At 43.4% G+C, this 27,341-nt stretch overlaps 2 protein-coding genes across 6 annotated transcripts; one reads left to right on the top strand and one right to left on the bottom strand.

Annotated features, from left to right (window-relative positions):
* Positions 1 to 236: 236 nt before the first annotated feature.
* CYP2R1 (cytochrome P450 family 2 subfamily R member 1) lies at positions 237 to 9,665 on the bottom strand. 3 transcript variants are annotated; one of them, XM_068398547.1, is made up of 5 exons: positions 9,567 to 9,665; positions 6,300 to 6,441; positions 5,377 to 6,009; positions 2,130 to 2,459; positions 237 to 846 (listed from the first exon to the last, which is right to left on the bottom strand). In XM_068398547.1, the coding sequence occupies exons 1-5, from the start codon at positions 9,594 to 9,596 to the stop codon at positions 671 to 673; spliced, it is 1,311 nt and encodes a 436-aa protein (XP_068254648.1). In that variant the 5' UTR covers positions 9,597 to 9,665; the 3' UTR covers positions 237 to 670. The 3 variants fall into 3 exon arrangements, with proteins under 3 accessions (XP_068254648.1, XP_068254649.1, XP_068254650.1); XM_068398548.1 differs by lacking the exon at positions 5,377 to 6,009; XM_068398549.1 differs by lacking the exon at positions 9,567 to 9,665 and having other exon boundaries at positions 5,377 to 5,573; positions 6,300 to 6,375.
* Positions 9,666 to 21,865: 12,200 nt separating this feature from the next.
* On the top strand, positions 21,866 to 25,323 carry CALCB (calcitonin related polypeptide beta). Of its 3 annotated transcripts, none has more exons than XM_068399700.1 (3): positions 21,866 to 21,954; positions 22,268 to 22,399; positions 23,196 to 23,394. In XM_068399700.1, exons 1-3 carry the CDS (start codon positions 21,869 to 21,871, stop codon positions 23,392 to 23,394), a joined length of 417 nt encoding a protein of 138 aa, XP_068255801.1. In that variant the 5' UTR covers positions 21,866 to 21,868. The 3 variants fall into 3 exon arrangements, with proteins under 3 accessions (XP_068255801.1, XP_068255799.1, XP_068255800.1); XM_068399698.1 differs by lacking the exon at positions 23,196 to 23,394 and adding an exon at positions 25,161 to 25,323 and having other exon boundaries at positions 21,869 to 21,954; XM_068399699.1 differs by lacking the exon at positions 23,196 to 23,394 and adding an exon at positions 25,164 to 25,323 and having other exon boundaries at positions 21,869 to 21,954.
* Positions 25,324 to 27,341: the final 2,018 nt, after the last annotated feature.

Consider the following 27,341-nt stretch of genomic DNA (forward strand, 5'->3'; position numbering starts at 1 on the left):
TTGCTCTAATTGTCAGGAGTATGGCAATAATTGAACACTTTGTATATATTACTAAATGAGAAGCAAGCCATAAAAGATCTGATTCACTAGAGAATTATGACCAACTGGGAAGACAGGGCAAGGAGAAGGAAGGATTAAAATGCTTTAATAGACAATTTGTTTGTCAAGGCTGGAAAAGATAGTTTATTCTGAGTTACAGAAATTTAGATAGATATCTTTAAAACCTTTTTAGCTATGTAAATTTAATGGAGAATTATAAAGAACAGCTTAGCTGCAATAATGTAAATGAGATTTCCATGGATGAATCTGAGTATAAACATTTTGAGCCATATTCTCCATGCTTATAAAAATATCCTCTCAAAGTAAAATGGCTTGTTAAGTAATTAAATATTTAAAAGCTGAATCAGAAGTTAGATTCAAAACAGACTTCTGGAGTGAAAATATCAGCTTTAAACACAGGATGTGCTTCATGTTTTTGGTTGAGAGTTTTTTTTTGTGAAAACCAAGTAAAAAGAAACTATTAACTTATGCACAAGTAGTCAGAATTTATCTGCAAGTCCTTTAAATTTTTGTTTTTATGACATGAACACATTTAGAAACAGAAGGCAAAGTGGATCTTCAGATGCAACTGGGAGTATTGTGCTCCACCTGACAATCTAGACCATTCACTTCACCGTCTTTCTGCACAGATGAGGTATGGCTGTGGTTGTAATGTCATGCCTAATCTTGGTTTGAGATCTGGAATCACACCATGAGGAAAACACAGGTGAAATCGTTGTAGTAATGAAGTGAAAAATAAAAACATTTCCATTCGAGCTAGTTGTTCTCCAAGACAGTGTCTTCTTCCTGGATTGAAAAGAAGGTTTTGAGAGAGTTAAAATGTGTTCAGTTACATTTTCACTCTTACTACGAAAAAGAATGTAATTTCTGTGTTCTAAGAGGAGCTGTATGAACTTGGTGGTAGTATTCTGTAAGAAAGGACAGGTGATCGTTTACAGCAAGAAACAGTTTTTAGAGAATTTGTTCCTCTCACTACACAAATGCCATTGTATCTAATTCTGTCAAATTTATTTAGATAAGCTATTAGCTACTTTATCTTGTCTTGAAGTACCAATCTAGACAGAAGATGGTTTAAAAAAATGATACTGTGAATTTCAGCCTTTGTCCCCTACTATTTTCTTAATTACATTTACTGCCAGTCATTATTACCTGGCAATTATAACTTAGTAAGTAGAAAGATATGAAACAGGTCTGGATAATGCCTTTAAATATTAGTTCCCGTTCCATGTATTCTAGTTACAGGGAGTAAATGTGGTTGTGGAAGACACAGATGAATGGGTAACAACATCAGGAACTGGTAAGGTCGAACAGGCAAAAAGAAATGTAATAGAATACACAATAAAGATGGACTTCATCACATCTAACTTTGGCCATTTAGACGTTGTGCATCTATTCCGAGGGGATTGTCTAGTCTTGTCTCCTCCTATTTTTTGGAGAAAGAGTACCCCAGATAAGTAAACAAGGCTATGTCTTTCTATGGACTGCAGAGGTAGCCCTGGCAGTTAGCTTATACAGAACACCTAATTTTTAGGTTGATAATCATATGTAAGGTAAATTATCCACTCTTACAGACGCCAAAAGACAAATCCATAATGATTTAGAACTGCCAGAATATTACCTCAGGACAGAATGCAGTGCTACATGCTGACTCCCAAGCTAGTTCTGAATAAAATTTGCAATTTGTGGTGCTGATCTAAGTGCTGGAATTTGAAAGCTCGTTGTGTAAATCACCTGTACGTAATGACTTTAGCAGCAAATAACTATTAATTGTGAAAGGACTAACACTTATGTACTGCAATGATATAAAATGTATAGACTCCTCAGATGAGAAGATATTGTGCTGTCTTTTTTGTTACTTTATATACAATAATGAGCTAATCTATATAAAAGTTATTACACTAAAATGCGTTACATGCAGAGTGCATTATGTTTAATATTTTTAAAATAGCTGTTTCATCAGAACTGTGGATATTTTATACCATTCTGTCCCTTCCTGATTTATTGCCATCGCTTATATGTTATCCATCTCTAGATGTATGAAAAGGAACATTGGAAGGAATCACTCTTACCTAGTGAAAAAGGAATAAATGCATCTTTCTTGACAAACTGCCCACTGCTGTCCAAAAATCTCTCAGGAAAAAACACTTCTGGATTGCTCCAGTATTTTTCATCAAAATGAACAGAGTAGAGGTTTGTAATGACTGTGGTGCCTTCAGGAATAGAGTAACCACGCACAACAGTATCTTTGGAAGTTGCGTGAAAAATACCTAGTGGAGCTATGTTACAGAATCTTAGAACTTCATGTAGAACAGCCTCAGTGTACGGCATTTTGCATTTCTCTTCTAACGCAGGCATTTTGTTTGGGCCGATGACTAAATCGATTTCTTTTTGAACTTGCCCTGTTAGGAACAGGAATAAAAGCTGATGTTTATTGTGTAATATCCTTTATTTTTTAATTTAAGCTATAAAATATATACTTTTAAAAGGATACTGAAACATAAAATATCTTATATAAAATATAGCAGCTTATAAGCTTTTAAATTTAGACTATATTCCTTATCCTGCTCATAGGAATTATTACTGGCATATACACCAGTAATCTTCATTTCAAAAGTAATCTCAGTTAAATTATGTTTTAACATTTCTTTGGTTGTGTATATTTTAATTTCTGGAGCTCTTCAAAACTGAAGAAATGAGCAAAAGACTGCAAAGATAAAGTACATTAAATACTTGAGTGAACACAGATAACACTTGAACTTCCCCTTGTCTAATTCTGCTATGATTCATTAGAATTGTCACAGTGTAAAATCATTCACTCTTAAACTGAAAATATCTGATACAACACAGTGAGAGTTAAGAGGGACAAGAGTCGAATTTAACTGAAAAGGAACAAATTCAATCACTGTTTTTTTTAAGCTATTTTAAAAATTAAGTTCACAGGTTATTTAAACAATCTCAAAGGCATTCAAACTGCCTCTTCCTTTTCTTTGTTGAAACTGCTGAACAGCTCCTAGCTAAAACAAAGTTAGACTTTTACAATTTATGTGGAACCAGTAATGAAAATCTGGGCAATGGCAGAAAAATTCTACCAGAATCATCAGGTTTTTCAACCTGAAGTGACAATGTTTCACATCAAAGTAAAGAGATGAAAAGCAGCTTAGTGAAAGTACATTCTGTGATGCAGTGGTGTATATTGTGATACTTGGACAGAGAAAGTCTAAATAAATGTAATTTTTATTTTTATCTAGATGAACTGATTTTGAATCCAAATTCAGAAACTCATTAAATTGCAAGATCTGACATCAGAGGATTACTTTAGGTGAGTGGATATCTACAAAATTGGCCAATGCATAGGAGACACAAAACTACAGAGTTTTCTTGATCTTTATTGAAAAACAAGTATCTTGGTCGTATCTTAACAGAGAAGGAATAAGGACGTTCTTGTTTTAAGATACAGATCTTGTTTGTGAGCCAGGACAGACTGATCAGAAACTTTGATTTAAGTGGACCTTTTTGCATTTGGGCTTTTTATATAATGTAAAGCATAAATATATCCTAGTGACTAACTATCGCACGTATATTTTTAACTAAAATGTGGACAATGTATATATGCATCCTAAAAATTAAGTACCTAGAAAATCAGATTCTATTTTCTTCATTTCATTAAATGCTTTTCTTTTTTGGTAGGTTTTCTTATTGTACTGTGTATAGCATATAGATGAATCAGTGGAACTCAGAAGCATAAAAGCAACATTTAATTTTTTTAAACCCATTTGTTTTAAAAAGTCTGAAATGTTCTGACTGGTTAAAAATAGCAATCAGAGTTTTAAGCTTCCCCAAAAAAATTATTAGCTGTACTTAGTGAGCTGAAGCTACGTATCTCTCTTAAGTATGTCCCTCAAAGTTTTTAAAATTAACAACTCAAATCCTGTTAGATCTTGCTTTTAATCCTAGGCTAGAAGAAGGGTTTCCTGTTTTTTAATCTTTAATCAGTTTCCTCATGTTCAATCAATTAATCAACTAACTAAAATAGTTGAGTAGATGAAAATAAGAAAATACGTAAGGGGTTACGGCTCTCAGGAGATATTTGAGTGAACTTTGGTTCTACTTGCTTAGCGGGATATTTTAACCAGCTCAGTGAATACGGGACTTAAAATAATGATAATAGCCGCAACAGAAGAGCTTTGGCATCAACTTGTTTATTTAATATGAATGATTTTCAGTGTTTATAGCATGTCAGGCCTTTGACATACATTATCATCATATTTTAATTTTCTTTTTTTTCAAGAAAAGCTCTATTTACCTTAAACCTAAATATAAAATTTGGTCTTTAATTTTAAAATAATAATTGCTTTTTGTACACCCAATTTAAATTAAAAATTATTCTAGCTGAGAAAATCAGAAGGTGTAGAGTCACGTACCTACTACCATAAGAAGAAAATATAATCTTTCATACATAAAGATATCTGGTTCCTATGCAGAACTTCAGATCTCAAGAGCCTTATAGCTATGGTTAGTGTTGTTACCCACATTCTGAAATGATGATGGTGAAATTGATGTTAGAGCAATATTCTTTGGTCAAAGTATCAGTAGTAACTTTCCAAGTTATCTAGGCTGCTCTTTCTCCAAATACTGAAAGTCCCTAGTTGAACTAAGCACTGCTAAGGAAAAGCGAAGTGGAGGCAATGAAACAAGAAATGTGACTGTTCACTTCTAAAATCCAAACTTTTACACAAAATGTCTGGGCTGACATTCAAACATCTATTGCTGTCTTACTTTAGAATGACTGTAACACATCTTTTTATTTTTAAATGCTGTTTTTGTTATTCCAAAAGTATAAATATACATGTCTATAATACAGAAACCTATTGTGAATTGAGGCACTTAAGGATAAAAAGAAATTGTACCTACACTGTTAACCACAACCTGATTTACATTTTTGCTGATGTTTTTACATTTTTAATTGAGTTTATTAATTTCATCTTTAATTACATCTGCCAACCAATATTATGCATCCCAACACTAAGATATATAAGAAATACTTCATTAAAAATATTAAAGCTTCACTAAAAATGTATTCACAAAATAATATGCTAAAATTTTATCATCATACTTGACTTTTGATATTGTCTTCATCTGCATATAAAATAGGCTTTTAACATCTGTCCATAGTATGTTTGGTAAATAATACAATGGAATAATATATACAAACCTTCCTTTTTGCTTACAACTATGGATCACTGCACCACTTTGAAAAAGCATTTTAAATTTGCAATAGGAAAGTGTATCAGTTCCTCAAAATGTCGAAGTCCTTACCTTGAATGTTTGGATAAAGAGCCATAAATAACACTGCCCATCTTAAAACATTTGTTGTGGTTTCTGTCCCAGCTATGATGAGTTCTCCAACAGAGAAAATTAAGTTTTCTCTTGAATATGTAGATTCTGGATCATTTTCATTGCAATCCATCTCATCTAAATATGCATCTACAAAATGTCGAGGTGACTGAGGCTTCCTGTTTTCAGAGACACGTTCAATAAGCTCATGAAGAAAGTCATAGACTTCAGCTGCATTTTTAAACAGCTGCTGGTGTTTCCCAAATGGCAAGATACCAATCCAAGGAAAAGCATTATATAAAAATACAGAAGCACTAGCAGCTAATTCAATATTTTCACTAAAAATCTCAATCATGTGCTGAAATTCAGTATCTTCATATGTAAAACGTTCTCCAAAAATAATCAAATTAGTAATGTTTGAAACAGCATTTGTTATCAAGTGCTTAAGATCAAATGGTCTGCCTTTGTATGTATCAACGGCATCAAGAAAAAACACAGATTCTTCTGAAATTTTGTGTTCAAAGGACCTTTGACCATATCCAAAGATTCGAAAGGTATTTACAGCTAATTTGCGATGTTCTGTCCATCCTCTGCCATATTTACTGTTCAGTAAGCCTGAAAAAATATTTTGACACAGTATTTTATGCAGCGCTTTATTTTTCCCCCATAAGATAATAAAATTATTTAACAAGACAAAAACGAAACAGAAAATTACACACATCTTGCTATGGAACATAGTCCAAGAGTGACAATCCTTTCCAAATAATATCTTTAAAGAAGCATCACATATTTTATGAAAGGAGACAAGGTAATAGAGAAAACTGCTAAAGCAAATGTTTCATGTGATCACAGACCCATCTACTGGGCAAAAATTACATTCTTATATAAAAGACACTAGCACTTACCTCCCATGTTTGTCAGCTTCTTAAACAAGGGAAGAGATGGTCTATCTGCAAAAATTTCACTTTGATGAACAAGGCATTCTTTTACTGCATCATAGCCATTCAGTACAATAGCAGATATACCTCCAAGATCGAGACTGAAGATCTTTGGGGGGGAAAAAAAATAATAAAAATTGTAAAATGCTATTACAACCAAATCTGAAGAACAAGTAATGAAAACAAGTAAAAGCAAGTAATGAAAAAGTGAAACAACACTACCCATCAATGTAACATACAGACTTAAATCAACTGCAGTAGGGCATACAGGTAACCAAAGGTGATACAACTGTGGCATTACGCAAGTAGGTCTGTTGTGAGCTAATTTACTCTGTCAAAAGAGACTGTAAATTAGCCCCACACTATGTTCTGTGCTTTGCTGTGCACCTAAAGTGACCAGCTCTCCAAAGGAAGGACTGGGGTATGCTTTCATATAGTCATTTTAAAAAATGTGAATTTGGTTACCACAATGCATATTTTCAGAAAAAATGTACTGTCCCTTAACATTAGTAGGTACAAGTAGATATAAGTATATATAAGTATATACTTATAAGTATGTAATATAACTAGATATTATTAGTTATAAGGTATAGTTTTTATATAAGAACTAGAAATAAAGTACATGTATTGTCTACTTTCCTAATTTGCTGAGATATTTCCAACAGGAGGAGGAAAGCTTTACTACCGTATCTGCTCCTCCTCCCTGCCTTAGTAAAGGTAAATTCCAACAGCTTAATTTGGTTAAGGGCACTATGACTGAAGCTGCAAGTTCACATCACGAAGACTTCCAACATGCCACTTAGTAATGGCAGACACAGAAGTGGTGTCAGTTGTGAAAACAACCAAGCTGCACGCAGTCCTTTCTGTCTCTGAAACTGGACACCAGCTTACTTTGCATAGGCTCCCAAAGACCCATCAGGTGTTAGAAGTGAGAGCTATGATGACAGCCAACAAATGATAGCATAGCCCAGCTAGGCCCATCTCCTGTTTCCAGAAGTGGTCAGCACTAGATGCTTTGGAGAAAGATGGAATGCATCCTGCAGAAGGCACATACAGGATAAACAAAATGAAATCTTAACCTAAGTTTGAAAAATCAAAAGCCGAGGCTAAACTAAAGCCTGAAATCCTATCATCCCTTTCCATACTTTTCTTAGCATTATAAATTTGTGTTTTTACCTATACAAGTCTCTAGTTTTTCCTTCATCTCAGAGCTGTTGACCTCCACAATATGAAATAATGTTAGCCTAATTATACATTCTGTGACAGCTGGATTGTCACTAAAAGAGTTGTCAAGCATTCAAATAGGCTGCCCAGGGAAGTGGTGGAGTCACCATCCCTGAAGGTATTTAAAATACGTTTAGACCTGGCGCTTAGAGATACAGTTTAGTGGTGGATTTGGCAGTGTTAGGTTAATGGTTGGACTCAACGATCTTAAGAGTCTTTTCCAACGCAAATGATTATGTGATTCTCTGACTATCTGGTTTTAGCAAACTTGGTATTTTCACTGTTATAATGGCTCTTCTTTTTTATGTGAGAAGAAAACACTCCTGATGTATTTCTGCAAACCATTTGTGAGTTTTGTATGCTTTGATCACAGCTTATTTATCTTTCTTCCTATGTCACACATAATTTAAAAAAAAAATCCTTTCATTGTATTTTTCCAGAGCCCCTCAAATCCTGATCTGCTGTTTTCAAGTTCCTTCAAATTCTGCAGGATCCTTTCTGACAGCAGGTGACCAGAATTACATGCAGCATTCCAGGCAAGTAGAAAGTTTAGTTTATTTGATGACACATTTTCCATCCAATTTCCATTGTTTGTCCTAGTATCTTGCTTGAAGCATATTTACTTTTTTCTATTGTCAAAATAAATGAAACAAAAGATAATCCTATCCTTTTGTTTCTGCCATTTAGCATGCTTTTAAGTCATGCGCTGGTCATGAATGAGAAGCAAAGCAAAGACTCTGACTATTCTGTTTCTGCTGTAGCTTTCGTAAATAATCTGGACAAAAGCTTTTGACAAACTTAAGTTCTAGCAACAGTTTTATTTGCCGGTTACGTGTGTTATATTTAAACACTTCTAGCAGTCTGAAGGACCTGATTTTCTAGACAAGCCATTGTTGCACACAAAGCTCAAGTCTTTCGCAGACCTCCAGTGATAATCCGCCTAAGTAAAACACCGCAGGTGTTATAAATAGTCTGGAGATGTACAGGCATGCCGAGTGGCTGGCCAGGGTGTGCGCACTGACTGGCCAGCTGCTACCAAAATGTGTGTTTATGTGTGTGTACACATACACTTACAAATGCTAACACCTGCCTGCCTTTCCCTGCTGCATCTAGTTTGGGCTTAATTTTTATGAAGTTTGTAAGAATAGATCAGTTGCATGAAACTAGTCGATGAAAAGAAGCACCTGATACGTAAGAAAGTATGAAAAAAAGAAAAAAATCCATTCTTACATAGTTACACCAGTTGACTCTTAAGTAAATATTCTAAATACCCACTGAAGGTACTTTGAAGCAACGTGTTTTCAGTGAAAATGTTGCATTATCCAAGCGCCTGCTATTTGGTTGTTGTAACTTTGTTAATTTAAGACCTGTTAGCATGTCCAGCACTTGTGGATGTGAAACAAGCGAGTTACTTCCATGTGCAGCAGGACACCAGTTTGAGCCCTGTGCCAAAAAACTCCACAGCGCAGCAGAAGCCGGGCGCGCAGAGAGCCCCTCCCGCCTCCGCCGCCCCAGAGCGGGAGCTCCGGCCCCCGAGGGGTGAGAAACTCCTCTCCTCTGCCCCCGTCCTGTCCCTGCTCCCCCGGGAAGGGCTGCGACCGCTGCACCCGTCTTGCCAAAAACCTTTCAGCTCCGGACCCCGCTACCGGCCGGGTACCGGGCCCTTTCCCCGCTCCCGTTAGCCGGCGGGGGGGCTCCGCCCACGGTGCCGCTGCCTCCTCCCCGGGGCGGCCGCCTCCACGGTGCTGCTCGTTCCCCGCCGGGGCGCGGGCACCGACAGCCGCTTCGGCCAGGGGCCAGGCGCTGTGGCGGCTCCCCCGGCCGGACGCGCCGTGCTGCCGGTGCGGGTCCGGCCTCCGCGGCAGCCCCGGGACCGCCGCGACGGGGAGAACCCCCCCGGCTGCCTCTTCCCCGGGCTCTGCCGCTGGCAGCGCCGCCCGCCCCGCCCCAGCCCGCTCTGCTCCCGCTCCGGGCGACCTCGAGGAGGCGGCAGACGCCGCCGGCGGATACCTGCCCGTGGATCTGGCTCTGCCGCCGCATGTAGACGTGCGGCTGCTCCGCGCCCAGAGCGTGGATGTTGCCGATGAGGGGAAGCCCCGCGGGGCCGGGCGGGAAGCCGGGCGGCCGCCGCTGCTTCAGCAGCTGCCGCACCACCAGCGCCAGCACCGCCGCCACCAGCAGCAGCAGAAGCAGGAGGCAGGCGCCGCTCCCCGCCGCGCCCGAGCCCCCCGCCGCCGGCCACATCGCCCCGCGCCGCTTCCTCCTGCCTTCCTCCTGCGCTTCCCTCATTGGGCGGTGGCAGCACCACCCGGCGCTCATTGGCCCGCGGGGGCTCCGCCCCTTCGCGTCGGGCGGGGGACGGGGCGGGAGCGCTCGGCCGGTGGCGGGGCCGGCTGCGGGCGGTCGCGGGGGTGGCGGCGGCGGCTGCCGCGAGAGTCCCGGACAGTGGTTCGTGCCGGGCTCACGGACCGCCCCGCCCGGGCGCAGGGCTGGGAAGCGCTGGGAGCGGGGTCCTCCCGTGGCCTGCGGGAGTGCGGCAAACGGGCCTCGGTCCCTACGTGGTTTCTTTTTTTTTTTTTATTTGGAATAATATTAAAAGTTGCACGCTTCAGGTTTATGAAGTGCTGAGCAATCACTGCTGACTGTGTGCTTGAAAATACTGTCATACGTTGACCGTGACAACTGAGAATAGTAACAAGCAATTATTTACTCGTTGCTACGTCTCTGTGGAAGCAAAAATCCAGTTTTGAGATGTCTTTCCCAGAGCTCCTGCGGGTCTGGAGAGCCTCGAGACAGTACATCCCTCTCTGCCCTTCCCAACCACAGCAGAGGGAATCTGCACATCCCACCGATCTCTGCTACGAGCCGGGCGGGTGGCAGCTTGACAGGTCCTGCCTGCAATTCCCTGTATGGCGCAGCCTGTCCGCGGGTCATCTGACCCAGGGAGCAGCAATGCCAGGGCGCTGCAGCGGGCAGCGAGGACGGGCCTGGCCTCCCTGCCCTCACAGGCAGCTGAGCACAGAAGGAAATGTCCCCAATTCATGTGACCAAGCAGCAAGGGAGTCGAACACGTAACGCCTGAGGACTATTGTTACTCAGCGCGATGATGCTTCAGGAAAGAGGGCATGAGTTGCTGAAGAGACCAAGATCATTTACCGCAGAGCTAAGAAAGCAATGCTGCTGTGCAATGTGACCTCCTGCTAAAACACTTCATAAAAACCTCAGCTTTGCTTCCATTTGCGCTGTTTTTGCTATGCCATTGCTGCTGTTTTACATGCAATTTTAGGCATAACAGAAGCATTCCTGCACTGTTAACATTTCTATGTTATGTGTTTCCAACTTGAGATTTTTTTTTGTTGAATTCAACTTAAATACCTCTACATAGATTCATAAGAAGGTTGTTAAGATCTAAACCGATAAAGAATTTGTGCTGATGAACTTCATTAATAACCTGACTATAATCTAACTATTGAATGCTTAATTCTCAGTGCGTTCCTGCAAATGGGACATTCTTCTTCAAATGTGGCAATACTGACCTGAGAGCACATGGAACAAAAGCTGAGGAGGGCCTCAGATGTTGCTCAGAAGTCAGGTGGTCAAGAACTCAAACACAGCAAAGGCCATTGCTTTGAGAGTGCAGAGAGGAGGTAAGAGCTGTGGGTACGTACGACAGGGGAATGAGGAAGTGACGAAGTGTACCTTTTTGGCTAGCAGTCTGGCTGCAAGGCATCTGCGGGGCTTCAGGGCAATCACACTGGCTATCTGGGTGCTTGCTGAATACAGCACGAGGCTATGGAGTGTAGAAAGAGAACAGGATTCAAAGATTGTGCTTGCTAGTGTTTGCCCAGGATGGGCACATTGAGAAGGAAAGATAAACACCATATGTATATTACAGAACAATACACCAATTTGCCCAGGATGGGCAGATTGAGAAGGAAAGATAAATGTCACATGTATTACAGAACAATATACCAGTAACTTTTAATGAAGGCAAGTGCAACGATGCTGATCCAGTTTTCTCAGACAGAGTTGTTGATGCCCATGTCTTGTCATGGACTGAAGGCTGGTTGGGCTGGTTCACTGGACCAGAGTCTGTGCTGGTTTCCATGGGTCAGTGCAGTGAGAGACTGATTTTCAGGTGAATCTTCATGCAATGAGTAGTCAGATGTATTGGCCTCAGGATCTTTCCTTGTGCTAGCTGCAAAATGCCTGTAAAGCATGTGTCAATACCAGTGTCCTGTATCAAAATCTTCCCAGTTTGTCAGAATACAAAAGTGGCTTGAGCACTGCCGGGGGTTTATTTTTTTCATTCTTCTTCCAACTTACTTATTCATCCTTTTTTCCAGTATGATACTGCCTGGTGTCTTGACTGAATTACTTGGATCATACCTGCAAAAAATGTCAGTATTTCAATGTCAGTGCCTTATGATTTCTCACCAGAGAGGGCAACAGTTTCAGGACCTTGGCTTGGCTCCAGCCAGAGGCAGAATGAGGAGAAATGGCCAAGGATTAAAACAAGATGTACCATGTGCTTAAGCACTTATGCTGAAGCATACAAACTCAAACAGATAGATTTTAACCTAATTACTTACACATTTAAACGAAGAGGGGGTCTCCAAACACTAGCTCAGCATAGTCAGGTGAATAGAGGTACACAGACTGGCTGGTCAGAAAACACTTCAAAACAGTGTGAGAAAGACTAATTCACAGCCTCCAGACAATTACACAGAATGAACTTGCCAGATGAAATCACTGTTGATTATAGTGGGAGTAGAAACGTTAATGTGCCAGATATATCATGCAATTATATCGTGTACAGCATGGTGTATATGCATATGGTTATTATTGCAGTCTTAGTTAGAAGGATGTAAGCCATTTATGTATGTAAGCTTTTGTCTTTGGCAAAAAGAGGTTGGTACTTTTCTCCCCTCATCCTCCTCTTGCTGATACTTGAATAGTTTTCAGTGTCTGAGGAAACATAGGAAGAGGTACTATTGCTTTGATTGATTGATTTTTACTGCTTATCTTCAGTGTTCAGTGGTTTAAGTGTGTAATACTTCACATGCACCCAAAGTTTTAGATGATCATGATTTCCACTGCATCTGTGTGAAAAAAGAAAGGTGATTGACAGTTTTGGCAGCAAGCATTTTTGAAGGGGAAAAACAGGGGGAAAAAAAACAGCATAGGAAAGACCCAAGAAGAGAAAAAAGATACAGGAGAAAAGTCCAAATGTTTGGCTAAAAAGGAAGGAATAGACTTGTATGGGGAAAAAAAGCAGACAATATTTGACGATTATCTTCAAGCAGAGGAGAGAACAGTCACAGAATCACAGAATCACAGAATGTTAGGGATTGGAAGGGACCTCGAAAGATCATCAAAACTGTTGTTGATGATGGAGAAGAGATGGTGTGTTATTCACTGCAACAGAGGAAGAGAAACTGAAGAGCACGATTGCAGAACAGTAAAATGTGTTTTGGTCAAGCCAAATGTGAAGAGGTGATGAATCAGCCAAGATTAAAGATCCGAGAACCTCTAAAGGATGCATGATTAAATGGAAGAAAAAAGGACCAGTATGGATAAATATGAATGAAAGTTGTCAGAAATAAGTGATAAATAAACCCCTGTGGACAGATGAAATGGCTTAAGAATGCAGGTTTAGGGATGCAAGACTCCAGTGGCTCTCCAAGGGCAGGATTCCTTGCCAGTTTCTGACTGATTATTTTTTTTTTATCTTTCATTCCTTCAGAAGTGTGGGGGCAGCTTGTGCTAAATTGCTTCTTTGGGAAGGTTTTAGTCATCTTAATCACAGATGATCAAATGAGCAAACTCATAGGATGAGTAAAGGTTTTTTAATTTCAATTATAAAAAATGATGTCTGAGTAAAGATCCCCATTAAAGCACCTATCTTTATTAAATTCTAAAACATTCTAGTCATCAAGATTTACAATTACTTTGCATTGTAAATTCTGTAAGGAGAAGTTGGAGACAATCAAGTAACAGGAAATGTCTCTGTTCCTGTCTTCACAAGAAAAGCAGAAAGCAGTTCTTTGACAGGGAGCAACTACACATGCATATACATAGCTGTGACTTTTGAAGAAATATACTGACAGATGCGGCTGTTCTTTCAGTAACAATATTAAGATTCTGATGATAACTCTAGTACACTCTTGGGAGAAAAATTAAGTAGTTTCCAAGTTCCATTAAATATCTCACAAACTTATATTCAACTACAGTTTGAAAGAGTCTTTCGCTTTCGTACTCTTTAGCATTGACATCGTTGCTGTACTTTTAGAATACAAGATAAACCTTTCTCAGGCTAAAGTGCTTTCCATTCTGTAATAATGTCTCTTGTCCAGTGAAGTCACGCCATTGTTTATAAAATGTCATACAGGAAAACAACTTCTTTATAGCCAGAAATTTGTAAAGATTTTGCTCCTTTTCTTTGAGGGCAGGGCAGGGAAAGAGATCTGTTTATATAAATGTAAAATAGGCATGCATCTCATTGAAGAAATGAATTTCATAAGCCCACTGACAAGTTGAGAGTCATGTGCAGATCTTATCTATTACACTCACATAGCTGTTCTTAACACACCTATATCATCATAGTGGATGATCAATTTCTAAGCTACAATTATCTCCTTAGCTAAGCCTATAATGAATGACATTGCTGCTTTGTAGATTTGCTAAAACAGAAAAAACACATCTAACGTTTTCCCCCGTGAATTTGGTGATTGGTTGGTGAAAAAAAAAAACATTTCCTTAATCACAGTCCTACTGTGCCTAAACATTTTATGTTTGTCAGGCAGACTCAGAAAACTATGACACTGGCTTAAAGACTGTAACTTCAAAAATAGTTTTGGCATATTTTATTTGCTGGCTCTTTCAGAGTATACTTAGGTCAATTTTATGCATAAATTTAGAAATATATCTTTTTAACAGATAGTCTTATATGAGTATTTCTTCCCAGAAACTCTGGTGTAAGTAGATTAGCAAATATTATGTCGTAATAGCCTTTGCCTTCATGTGCTATTTACCAGCACTGAAAGGAGAGAGATCTTTTTTGGTCCCTGATTTAGTTGAAGATACAGGCTAAATCGTTGCCCTTGCACAAGTTCCTTTTGTCAAGAGTCAAACAATTAAACAGCCAGCTGAGAAACAATTGCACCGGGTCCTCCTCCCGCAGAGGGCAGTACTGGAAACAGCAGGGGTGTATAGCTGTAGTACCTGACAACGCCGGGGCAACTGAATGGTCCTGGAAGGGACTGATAAAAATACTATGTTACACTGAGGCTTAATTAGACCTCAATACTGTCAAGACAAAGAATGAAATGATGACATGAGATTTTCCACCCTTCTTATATCCTGTAAAGAACAAGTGTGGGATTAACTTGAGGATTTAGGGTATAGTTACTCACCATATTTTTGCTGACATGCTCTGATGACATATAAGATAGTAGCGTAACACTTGTGCAAGCAATCAAATCAAAGTATTAAAACTATGCTATTGCTTAACAAGGTTAGTTTTCTGTTCTGAGGTTGTTTTACCGATGAGGAGTTTGTTTTAACTCTTCTCCTACCTACAGAATGCCTAAAACTGAAGTGGAAATAGGTGCTGATTTTGAAATATTTTCAAAGTGAGATTTTCCTCCATAGTTCATCCCCTTTGTGCTACCCTGGTCATGCTGCAAGTCTGACCCTGACTGTATCTGGTGAGCTGCGAGCTCCCCTCGAGGGATTCCCCTTGCCAGCCTATTGGAGGCGCAGCCTGGGACAGAACCGGGTCTGGCTGGATCACGGCTTGAGTTTTGCCAGATGTCAGAGCGTAGAGGGTGTTGCCAGGCAGCATGACACAGGGCTGGAGCCTCTGTGAACCTGCTGAGAGGCTGAGCTGTGGTAACGCAGGACAGAAGATGGCAGAGCCATAGCCAGCTTCCTTGCAGTCTGCCCCTTCTGCCTTGCTAAGCAAACCTCAGTGCAGGACAGTGTGACCCAGTTTGTTTTAAAAGATTATTCCGCGCTGGATTTTGAGTATATACAGGGAAACTGCTGCAAAACCCACTGAGTAAAAAAGTTACGTAGGAATGTTTCAATGAGATTAAAACAATGCAACACTGATCTTCTGTTTAAAATGTCTTCCATACGTCAGTCTGGAAGCTTTTCTAAGGTGTTTTGGAAGACCTGAATTTGCTTCCAGACTGATTGACAGATTTCCCAGTAATTAGTTCAACAGCAGTTCTATTTTCTCAAAAATGAGAGGCAGCCTAAGTCCAGAGTTGATGTCCATTAAAAAGGAAACACTTTAGTGTTGGGATCTGTATCAGTCTTCAGGTTCTTCACAAAGTACTGCATTTTTATAAAAAGAGACTCTTGTTTTTTGGCGAAATTTAAACCAAACTGCAAGGTGGATGTGTAAAATACCAGCATGCTGTCCTGAAAAGAGTACACTAGCAGATCTAGATCTTATTAGCAACAAGTACAGGATAAAGATGACCTCTCAGGCCTTAAACACAATACTTCTGTTAATATACAGCTTTCTTCTACAACAGCATGATGCTGTTAACTCTGGCTCAGCTTAGATAATTTTCAGCAGAACAGACTGCAATGAAACGTTAGCAGGATGCTTTCACGGGAACTCAACAGTGCTCAGTTTCTACCGTGTGGCTTGTGGAGTCTTCTTAGGTGGCAGTGTTTTCTGGCCGTTTGTGGAGACAGGATCTTGAATTAGGTAGACTAGGCACCCACCAGAAACACAGACAAGTAACTCCCCAGCTTCTCTTCGTTAAGAAAGACCATGTCATTCTTACAGCTGGTTTTATCATGAAATGTCCTTATTTGCAAAAGGCTTAATGAGATGCTATGAAGAACAAGCTTAGAGAGAGCAGAGACCTGAATCACGCTCCTCTCCTTTGTGAAGAACTTACTGTGTCTGTGGATCATGGCATCATCCCTGCTTACCCTTTCCTCTTTGTAGGGCCCCCTCTTGTCAGATATGAACCATTCTTGGGAACGGAAACTTTGTCTGTGCAGCTCACAGTCTTGTCTATCTTGAAGAATTACATTTTATTATTAGACAAAAAATCTCAACAAAATATATAAATGTGATATTTTTGTTTAACAGCATGTCAGCTGGTAACATTTAAGAACCTCACTGCAGTGTCTACGGCTTGTTGACATAATGGCAATACTTACAGTAGAAAAAATGGTTGCACTTTAAAATGTATTGATTAAATAATATCAAATTAATATCAAACAGAAGAAGTTGTATCTAGTCTAGAGGAAGAAAGTCACTTTAAAGTAGGACAGATTTTACTTATTCCCTACAAATTTAAATAAATTTATTTGAAGAAGAAATTCCTTTTACTTAGAGTTGCAAGTTGCTTGAGAGAATCTGATTTCTTAAAAAAAAATCCAGTCATTCTGTAGCTCTTCATTTCATCTGCTTTGAACGTATACCCATTGATTATTTTACCTGATATATGATCAGGCACTGAAAAAAGCAGAACAAGTTCCTTGGAACAGATTGCTTCAGTAAACGTCTCGCTACACTAGTGTAGTGCTCATTAAGTACCCCTCTGTGCTAGATTTTCCATGAATACTTAACCTCTAATTTTGGATTTATCTAGCAACAGGAGACCATTATCCTGTGAAAATCCTGCATCTTTTTTTACAGCTTCAAAAATAGACAAACTGATCTTTGGAGTTCGTTGTACTCGGAAAACTGTCTTTCTTCTCCATCTTACGTATTAGAGAAGAGAGAGCTTTGCAAGAAGAAAATGTGTCTGGTGAGACCAGATGACGTATAGCTGAGGGAAAAAAATAGGACCAGCGTTCCAGCTGGGAGTCCCTCCATTAGCTCTGGCAAGGAGCAGCCAAAGTGCTTGCCAACATCCAAGTACTATTTCATCTATACGTGCACAAAAGTAGCTCTATTGGCATTCATACCTGTTGCTTTAAATTTACGTTTCTTCCTGTGAAAGCTTAAAGTAGCAACGCTGGCATCTGAAATCGTGTAACCACTGCATCCTACAGGCTCCAGCCCGAGGCTGAGTCGCCCTGGCAAGAGAAGGACTTGAACTGACTGGAGCCAACGACAAGATGAAAAATAACTTTTTCCTCCCTGAAGAACTGAAATATGCTATTACAGCAGAGTCGTCTGGATTTTTTAAGGTTAAACCAGGAATATTTTATGTAGACAAGGAGTAAATAAATCCCCAAAGGAAATGTGAACGATTAACTGTTAACATGGGAAGTGGAAAAGAACAGTGGAGTTGGGGGGAGGCGGGTGGTGGTGAGAGAGAGAAATGTCTGACTGGAAGCCTGGTCATTTAAGTTCCTACACTTTATTTCTGTTGGTGTAGCTGTACGAGTCAGGTTAAAACAGCAAAAGCGATGCTGAGCTGTTTCTTTAGGTGCTACCTAATGTTTGTAAATGCAACCTCAGAAAAACTAGGAAGAGATTTTAAATCAAATACTTAGATTCCTTCTCCCCGGAGGATTCCCGTGATGAGCATACGTGCGATGGATCTGCTATTTAAAACGAAATTTTAAATTTGTCTGTGCGGGGAGACAGGAGGAAGCCTCCCAGGGAGGGCAGGCGAGCGGTGCCGGTAAAGGCAGCTGCGGGAGCAGGCAGGAGGGAAGCCCGGGGGCCGGGGGCGGCCGCGCCGGTGCGGACACCCCTTACCCCCGCTCCCGCAGCGTCTGTGGCGGGGCGAGCCCAGACCTCTGCGGGCACTTCGCTCAGAGCCTCCAAATCGTGCTTGTGGGCACGGAGCAAGCTCGGACCCCTCACAGCCCCCCACACTGTGCACTTAACCGCCGCCCCCCCGCGCCGTGCGGCTCTGCGCTCGCTTCCCTCCCATCGCTGCGGGCCGCAGGTGAGCTCGGCAGGTCGGAGCGCACGACCTACCCCACCCCCGAGGGCTGGAACGCATGACAACCTACGAAGAAGTGTTAAAAAAAACCCCATAAACCAGTACTCATATGAAAAAAGAAAAAGAGAACGCAAATCCCCAAAAACTGCACGGGTTTGCAACCGTCGTTCTGCAAAATGAGCGCGGAGGAGTCGCGCAGAGCCCGCCGCCGCGCAGAGAGGGACGGGGCAGGGGCGGCTGAGCGGCTGCCGGCGCCCCGGCAGGCTGACAGCGAGGGGAGGAAGAAGAAACCCTCACGAGATGATCAGCGACTCGCGTGTGGTTTTCAGTACGTTCGTGTTCCTCTTTAAACTTCAGCGCTAAATGCGCATCGACAGAACAACGCCCGCCCCGCGGCTCCCCCCGGCTGCATCCACCTCCCGGTGAAACACGCGATTCCTGCCGTGGGAGCCACCCGTGCCACCGGCTGCTGCAAACACACACACGAAGACCCGCCGGGCGGTGCCCAGGAGAGCTCCCCCGTCCGTTTTCAGTGGCGAAACGAGCGATGTAACTGCGCTCGGCACCTGTCCGCGGTGCGGCCGCGCAACATGCGCGGGGCTCCGCTGGCTGCGGTGTCCCTGCCGGGGCCCGCCGGCGGCCGCAGCAGCGCTGCACAGGCGGTACTCACCGCTGCGGCGGGCGGTGCCCGCAGCCGCCGGGAACGGTGCAGGGCCACGGCGATGCCGGGGAGCGGGGGCAGGGACGGGAACAGGCGGAGCCACGCCGGGCCGGGGGTCCCGGGGACTGTCAGCGCCGCCCCTCCGCCCCAGGCCGCGGTCCCTGCGCGCCCCTCCGCCCGGCCCATCACCCGCTGCCGGCGGCTGCCGTTGCTCGGGATAGCGCTTGGGCATTCCCTCTGCCACGGGGGCACGCACCGGCGGTGCCTGCCGGTGCCGCTGTCTTCGGCAGACGCCCCGCGACTTACGGCGGGCAGGAAAGGCGCTCCCCGCCCCCAGCTCTCGGGGGGTGGTGGAGGGGTTTTCCGCATCCAGGCGCTGCGGAGCAGTGTGCCTGGCCCGCCTCTCGCCCCCTCCCCGCGCCCGCTCCGGCGGGCAGCAGCGTTCTACCACCTCCGTTGTGGTGTCGCGTCTCCCCGTGGCCTCCCCGGGGCGCGGGCAGGACGGCCGCCCCCGCCGGTCCCCCCCCCGACCCCGGGCGGGTGCTTGCTGCGCCTGGGCAAACACGCCGCCTCGGCAAACATCCTGCGCGGGCAGGTGCAGCGCCGCCGGGCCGTGACAAAGGGCCCTCCATGGGTGATGCATGGGCGGCGGGCAGGTGCCCGGTAATCCCCGCCGGCGGGACTCAGCGTTACGCCGGGGGGAGGCGACCCCCCTTTCCCCGGTGCCTCTTCCGTGCACGGAAAGGCCCTGCACCTGCTCGTAGAGAGGTGTGTGATTGTGGTGATGGTGATGATGATGGTTTCCTCGAGGACCGCGGGATCACGCCGCGGACCAGCCCCGGGGGAGGCAGTGCGGGCGCCCGGCAGGGCACAGCGCGGAGAGCGGCTCGTTGCCACCGCGGGACTCTCTCGGGGTCCCGCGTGCCGGGGAGGAGTGGCGGGGTACCGACTGCAAGCGCCCCCTCCCCTGCTGGGGAAGCGAGGGGGCCCGGGGATGCACCCCTCGGGCAGGGGTCGGCACTGTCCCGCCCGTCCCGGCGCGGCACCCAGGGAGGGGGCGGCCGCGGGCCGGAACATACGTGGTGCCTCTGCCGCCGCACACCCCGGCCGCCGCCCGTGCGGGACCCCCGCCCGCCCAAACGCAGCTGTTGGGGCGCCGGGAGGGCGGCTGGGTACAACCGGGCTCCCCGCTGATGCCCGCGGCGGCTGCCAGGCGGGCAGGGAGGGCGGCCCCGGGAGAGGGGGGGGAATCCCGTGGAGGGAGCGGCCCCGCTCTGCAATGCGGTCCCGCTGCTGCAGAGGTCGCCACGCGTGAGCGATCCCGCGGGGGCGTCGGGCCGCGGCCGCGCGGCGTGAATGTCCCCCCCCTCCACCCCGCAGTGCCGCCGCCGGCGCCTTTCCCGCCCCCCCGCCGGATATTTTTGTGAATGGGACGCTCACGGAGCGGGGCATGACGTCACCGCCGAGCCGGGCTTTGGCGCCCAGTAGCGGGCTGGGCCTCGTCTGGCGGCCGAGGCGGCGATTGGCTGCCGGCCCCGCGCGGGCGCCCACGCATGCTGCCGCGGCGGCAGGTATAAAGGGGAGCCGGCGGGCAGTGCGTGGTACCGCGGCTCGGCGGCGGCACCGGCACCCTTCTCCGCGCAGCTCCGCTCCACACCGCCGGTAAGCACCGCGCCGGCTCCGGGACCGGCCCTGGCCGCGGCTCCCTGCGTGGGGCGGGTCGCGGAGCTTTGCACGGGGTCGTAACGCCTTCATTCATGTGTCTGTGCTTGCGTACGTGTGGGCACACGCGTGTGAAAGGATGCGAGCACAGTAAGGTGGGAGGAAGCTTGTCCTCGGTCTCTCTCTTCCTTTGCCCCGCCGGCACAGGCGTGGGGTGTCCCGCCCGGCATGCGGGACAGCTCTCCGTGCAGAGCCCTCCCCGGTGCCCGGCCGGGTGCTCTGCGGCGGTAGTCACCGTCCGGGGCGCCCCGAGGCCCCGTGGGGAAGCGGGGCATCCTTTGGAAGGTACCTCGCCGTTCCGCTGAGCCGCACCGAGAACTTGCAGCTAGCGAGAGTGAAGCTGGTGTGGTAGTTAACGATGTGCTTTCTCGAGTCTAAGATACTGATGCTACGAGGAAAAAAAGGTGTATCTTAAAGCAGATATCTTCAATTATGGATTTTTTTTACAGATTTTGTTCTAATGACTGATTTTTAACTTACGCTTTTTCTGGTTTCAGAGTAGAAATAATTGTTGAAATTAAACTACTTAATTCTTTATAGTGTAATCTGAACTGGGATATTAGTGTGTTAACTGCCAAGAAGCAAGCAGTTTCAGGTAAAATGCTAACAGTGGCACTTCATTCTTAAAAAATGTTAAATGCTAAACATTTCTTTATTTTTTTCTTGTGACTTATCCCATAACTGTGCCTGTTCATGTCAGACACTGACCATGACATTGTGTGGAGGAGTTAGAGGAATGTGTTCTCCACCAGTTTAATGGAAAGTCTGTGTTAAGTTGAATGCAGATAGCTGTACAGAACTGCAGCTCTGAAAAGCTGCATTTCTATCCCCTGTAGTAGTGCTAAGTTATTTTAAAATTCTGAGAAAACCAAAGCAAAATAACAATAATCAAAAGAAATTGGAAGGTAATACTAAAAAAGGAAAAAAAAAAAAGCTGTTAGTATTCGTGCTGCTTGTGGCTAGGAAACAATGACCTCTTTAGTAGACCTTACAGGACTGAGAGGGTTGGAAAAAAGCCATTGCTTGATGTACCTCTTTGTTGTAGAGAGGAAATCATGGTTATGCTGAAGATTTCATCTTTCCTTGCTGTTTATGCCTTGGTTGTGTGCCAGATGGATAGCTTCCAGGCAGCCCCAGCCAGGTAAGAAGTTGGTCCTGTTGCTGAGTGCTATATCTGAATGGCATGAAAATACTTAATATTCTTTAGATATTCTGAGGGAAATAGACTACAGCGAGTGAGAAAGCTGGCTTCTTTTGATGGTGTTTTTGACACTGGCTTTTTAATTACATATCTAAAACACCTAATGCTGCGCATGAGGATGGTTTACATTTTCACACCAGTGAAAGACACTGTCAACGACATGCAGAAATGCATGACAAACCCCTCTCTCCTGTGCATGGCTCTCTGCAGCAGTCTGGGTTTTATTCATCCTGTTTTGCTTGCCTCTGCTTAGACCTGGCTTGGAGTCCATAACGGATCGAGTGACGCTCAGTGATTACGAAGCTCGGAGGTTATTAAATGCGCTGGTGAAAGAGTTCATACAGATGACAGCAGAAGAGCTGGAGCAAGCCTCTGAGGGGAACAGGTAAGGACTGCAGTCCTGGGGCAGGAGGCAACGGGGGAGTGTTGTGTGTTTGATATTTAGCAAAAGCCATCTGAGCAGACCCTCTGCAGGTCAAGATTTTTTTCTTTTCTTGGGGTTATGGCTAACTGTGGTCACCTAACTGGTAAAGGATGATACTGCAGAGACATCCTGATGTTGGCATTGGGAGAACGGCTTCCACCTAATTAATCTGCTTCTATCTGTCTTTTACAACTGAAAGTGGAGGGCATTTTGAGCTTGAATGAGGGGGTTGTGTTAAAATGTGGCAGCAAAAGGTATGTCTTCTTGGTGGGAGCATTAGGGGTCGTTCAGTCACTCTTAGATTCTCTGTCGTGAAAGTGCATGCTGTTGTAAGTCATGGAAAGTCCCTGGCAGAGGGGATGTGTTCCTGCTAATGCACGCAGTGCCACTCTCCCCTGTAGACCAAAGGCATGCAAGAGCATTTGCATTATCCTAACAGGATTTGTACAGCAAAGCATGGTGATGTATGAGAGACTGAACAGCATGCTGAATAGATGGAAAGGAAAACATCCTGACCATGAGCATCCAAAAGGCTAACGAACTTGCTTTTCTAACAAAGTTGAATTCACTGAAAAACAGTGTTTTCCTTCTGACTGCATTTGTATGAACCTTCCTTGCATGGAATGTGATGTGGAGGGGTTATTTTTATTTATTTTTAAGTTTCCTGACTGTAGATATTTATCTAGGGAAGAGATGCATGAACATGCATGTTTGAGATTACTCTTCCTTTGGGCATGTTTTTTTTCCCCCCCTGCAGCCTCGATAGACCTATTTCCAAACGCTGTGCCAGTCTGAGTACTTGTGTGCTGGGCAAACTGTCTCAAGAATTGCACAAATTGCAAACTTACCCTCGCACTGACGTCGGGGCTGGAACTCCTGGCAAGAAACGAAATGTGCTGAGTGACCTGGAACACGAACGCTATGCAAACTATGGGGAATCCCTAGGAAACAACTAGACATGCTTATTTCTCCCCTTCTCCCTTTTTTTAACCTGATGCATGTGGATCTAACTTTGATTGCTAACTTTGCTATGTTCTTTTGATTCTGTTTTTGACAGAGAATGTTTGAGATGGACCTAATGTTAGGAAGACAGAGAATATAACATGCACACCAAGCTAGGGGAAAAATAAATAAATACAAATGAACAGCACTGCCTTGAGATTTCAAATGATTTTCTTAGACCCTGATTAAAAAAAATTCTAAACAAGGCTCTTCATTTCTGGCTGCTAAATGTACAAGTAGAGTCATCTTTTGTGCCTGCCCATGCACTTGTTCAATAAACCTATTTTTCTATAAGGATTAGATCTGCTTGGTTTAATAACTTGTTTTAGAATGTGAGATTCCTAGATACGACTTGAAAAATTTTACAAGTTGTCTTAATGCTTGAGAGGCAATACCAGTAATTCTAGCAAAGCTGAAAAAGTACTTAGAAATTGAAATTATACACATACATTTATAGGTACTGATGTAATCAGGCATGCATGCAATCCTCTTAGTAAGGATCCTGAGAAGCGAAGGCATCAGGAAAGGCTCATATAGATTTGTTCAAACATTAGAAATGTAATCCTGTTTAAAACTGGGTGCTGAACACTTACAGGTAAGAATTTTGTCTTTTTATCCTTTTTCCTTCTTACTTTGCAATAGGTCTTACCCAAGTTTTGAACATACTAGTGTAATCTTTAAAATATTTGTATTAATTCAAGACAATATAATGTAGGTGAATTGTAAATTAAGAGACAAAACCAGATTTATTTACAGTTCTTCTGTTGCAGCACTGCATCTATCTTGTAATCAGAGGCCTCTTCCAAAAAACTGGCATTGATGTTACAAACATCAGTTACAAACACTATTCGTTGTTAACATTAATGAACTGTCCTCTAATGCTTATCTGTGAAAAATTCCTCCTACTGCAAGAAAAAGTCATTGGTTTAGTAGAAAATGGCCTCAAGCAAGGTCTGTGTGAATGTGTATGCATTCAAGTCCCCAGTCTAGCACCATTATTAGCCATAGGCTGAACTCTGAGCACAGAACTAATTCTGTTGAAGTTGGTGAACTACTCCCATGGTGAAGTGCTGCACTAGACAGGAGTCTAAGTCCAGGAAAGAAAAGTTCACACATTCCCATCGAACACATGGAAGCAGTATGTTTGTGTGGTTCAGCTCTGAAAGCAACTGGCCAGCTGCTGGGCAGGGATAGCCCTGCCAGAGTCACTGACACAGCTGCTGTAGCTGTCAGTGATGCTAGGATTTCATGTGTTTTCTGGGTATCGTGGAGCATAGGTGTTGAAGCTCAGTGTCCGCTACTGTCCTTCAGCAGCGCTACAAACAAACATGGATCTCAGCTTTTGGAGGAAGTGGGGACTGGTTAAACGCTCCAGACCTGGACCTCCTCAGCACCTCACTGTTGGCCATAATGACTTGCTGGAAGCAGGCAATGGCTCAGGTGCTGCTGAAAATCTGGCTTGGCTTAGTCTGCAGTCCAATTGCCCAAGAAAGGAAGGGCTCAGCTACCTTTTGTAAACTGAGCCTGAGACTTAGAAAAACATAAAGACGCATCTTTTAGAGCTTGTAAGCTGTGCACACAAGTTGCAAATATTTGCTGCGCAGCAAGCCTACCTTTTCTTCTATAGAAAAATCTTTCCTAGGCATAGCATCCCTTACTGACATCTCATTGTATGCTGGGTAGATACTTCAGGAACTAACTCTATTTTCCTTTTGAAAAGCAGTGTAACAGCACAGAAGAGGGCATGCAACACAGCAACCTGCGTGACCCATCGTCTGGCAGACTTCCTGAGCAGGTCAGGAGGAGTGGGCAAGAACAACTTCGTACCAACCAACGTGGGATCCAAGGCCTTCGGCAGGCGAAGAAGAAGCGTTCAAATATAAAAGCTGAATGACAATGTGAATATGGTAAATACATTGCAATAAACAGCATCTGCAATGCAGGCAACCTGTGGCATTATCAGAATTTTAGTTTTGCTGGATGAATAAAAGACCTACAGTGATAAAGCAGGGCAAGTCAGTATAAAAAATGTTACAAATAAAACAGTAGCATATTTAGACTGTGCAGAGCTTTTGTAGATGTTCTGCTTAGATAACTAGCTTCGCAGTGCATGAACTAAAGTCAACAGTTTGGTTGGAATTATTTGCTTATTTTACCAGTAATGTTTCATTATCAACATATCAGTAACTCTGGATTTGTTTCTTTCAGATTGCCACGAAACTGAAAATTCAACTTTAATTTCTAACAAAAGCAACTCTTCTCCATAAAACAAGACAGCCAAAAAGAAGATTAATTTTGCATCCTAATACTGAAAATGTTTTATTTAATACAATGAAAACACTTATGTATAGTACAAGAGAATCTAGTTATTAAAGTTAAATTATTGTATATTCTTTTTATATGCAACTCTATTTCAAATAAAATGTGACAGCATCTATTATTTATTTATCTTCCAGCTTATATGTGATCTATGCTACTTCTCCTGGCACTACTGCCAAAACTCTGGGATTATACTAAACCGCTGCCTGTCAAGGCATATGTGTATTATACGGTGTGCTGTGCCTTGATGTAAAACACTTAACTAACCTGATTGTACAGTATGTTTAAAAAAAAAAAAAAAACCAAAACCCCAAGCACTTCAATATTGTATTATTTGTGAATTTACACAAAATTAAAAAAAGTATTTTAGATACACCTGGATTGAGAAGCTGATTTTTCATTTAAACACACTTACAGAAACATTTGGCACTAACCCAACATCACTGCAGATCAGATGGCCCATTGATCTGCTACAGCCTCATTAACTAGAAATACTAGGATTTGAGTCAACAGTTCAGAACAGGAAGAATAGCTGCATTTTATATATATATATATATATGTTCATAAAGCAGTAGCTCAAAAAGATACCACTTTGTGAGACTTCTGCTAGAAAAATAAAAAGAAGCCACAGTTGCATTTAATAAAACCACAGAGACAAACCTCATGTGTGGATTAAGACTCAATGTTTTTATACAGGATGTAGTTCAGATGAAATGGCCTAACGTGCTTTGTAGATTTTTGTCTAAGGTCAAAAAAGTGAATTAGAAAGGGAGAGAAAAAGGAGCTGCGGAAATGTACATTTCTTATAAGCAATCCTGAAACAGAGTCTATTTAGAGATCAGGGATAAATAATTAGAGTGAGTGGAGAAGAGGGTAGCTGGAAGCAATCCATGGACTTCTAAGTGGTGCTGCCAACTTCCTCCTCAAAGCTGCTGCTGTTTCAGTTTAGTAGCTGAGTCAGATATTTGTTTAGATTTGTTTTGTACTCCACAGCTGGACGCTAAAATCTGCTTCATTAGTTCAGATGAAGATCACCTCACTGTGCAAAGTAGAGGTTAAAGCTCTCATGATGTCTCTGTCTGTCTCTGCTGCAGGTGTAAGAGCAGAAAGAGAAGCATGGTCAACCAGATGTAGACATAGCCAGTAAGGCCGTCCAGTGATGACGCTTCTATACCATGCTCATTCATGGCTGTGGTTTTACTCCTTGGGGAACATTTCAGCCCTGGTAAGTCAGCATACAAAGCAGACCTCGTAGAGGATGTAAACCAGTTTAGAGGGAAAAGCCTCAGTGCCTAAATGGGCAAAGGAGGAATATTCAGACTTGGCTTGTAAATCTGTTGCCCGGAGGTAGTCTAGTGCTTTTTTCCATTTTCCTCTGAACTATGTGAGATTGGCCACAACTGGATGTACCATACCCACGTGGTGAGCCACTGCCCTGTGTTTGTACGAGGATCTGGTTGGGTTAGACCTAACTGCCAATTTTGGAGCCCAGAAGCATTCTTCACCAGGTTTCAGGTATTTTCCCCCATTTTCCTTTGCACAAAGTGGGGGTTATATGCCGAGATCACCTGGTTACCTCAAT

This window comes from Nyctibius grandis, chromosome 4, assembly GCF_013368605.1.
Source record: "Nyctibius grandis isolate bNycGra1 chromosome 4, bNycGra1.pri, whole genome shotgun sequence".
Taxonomy (NCBI): domain Eukaryota; kingdom Metazoa; phylum Chordata; class Aves; order Nyctibiiformes; family Nyctibiidae; genus Nyctibius; species Nyctibius grandis.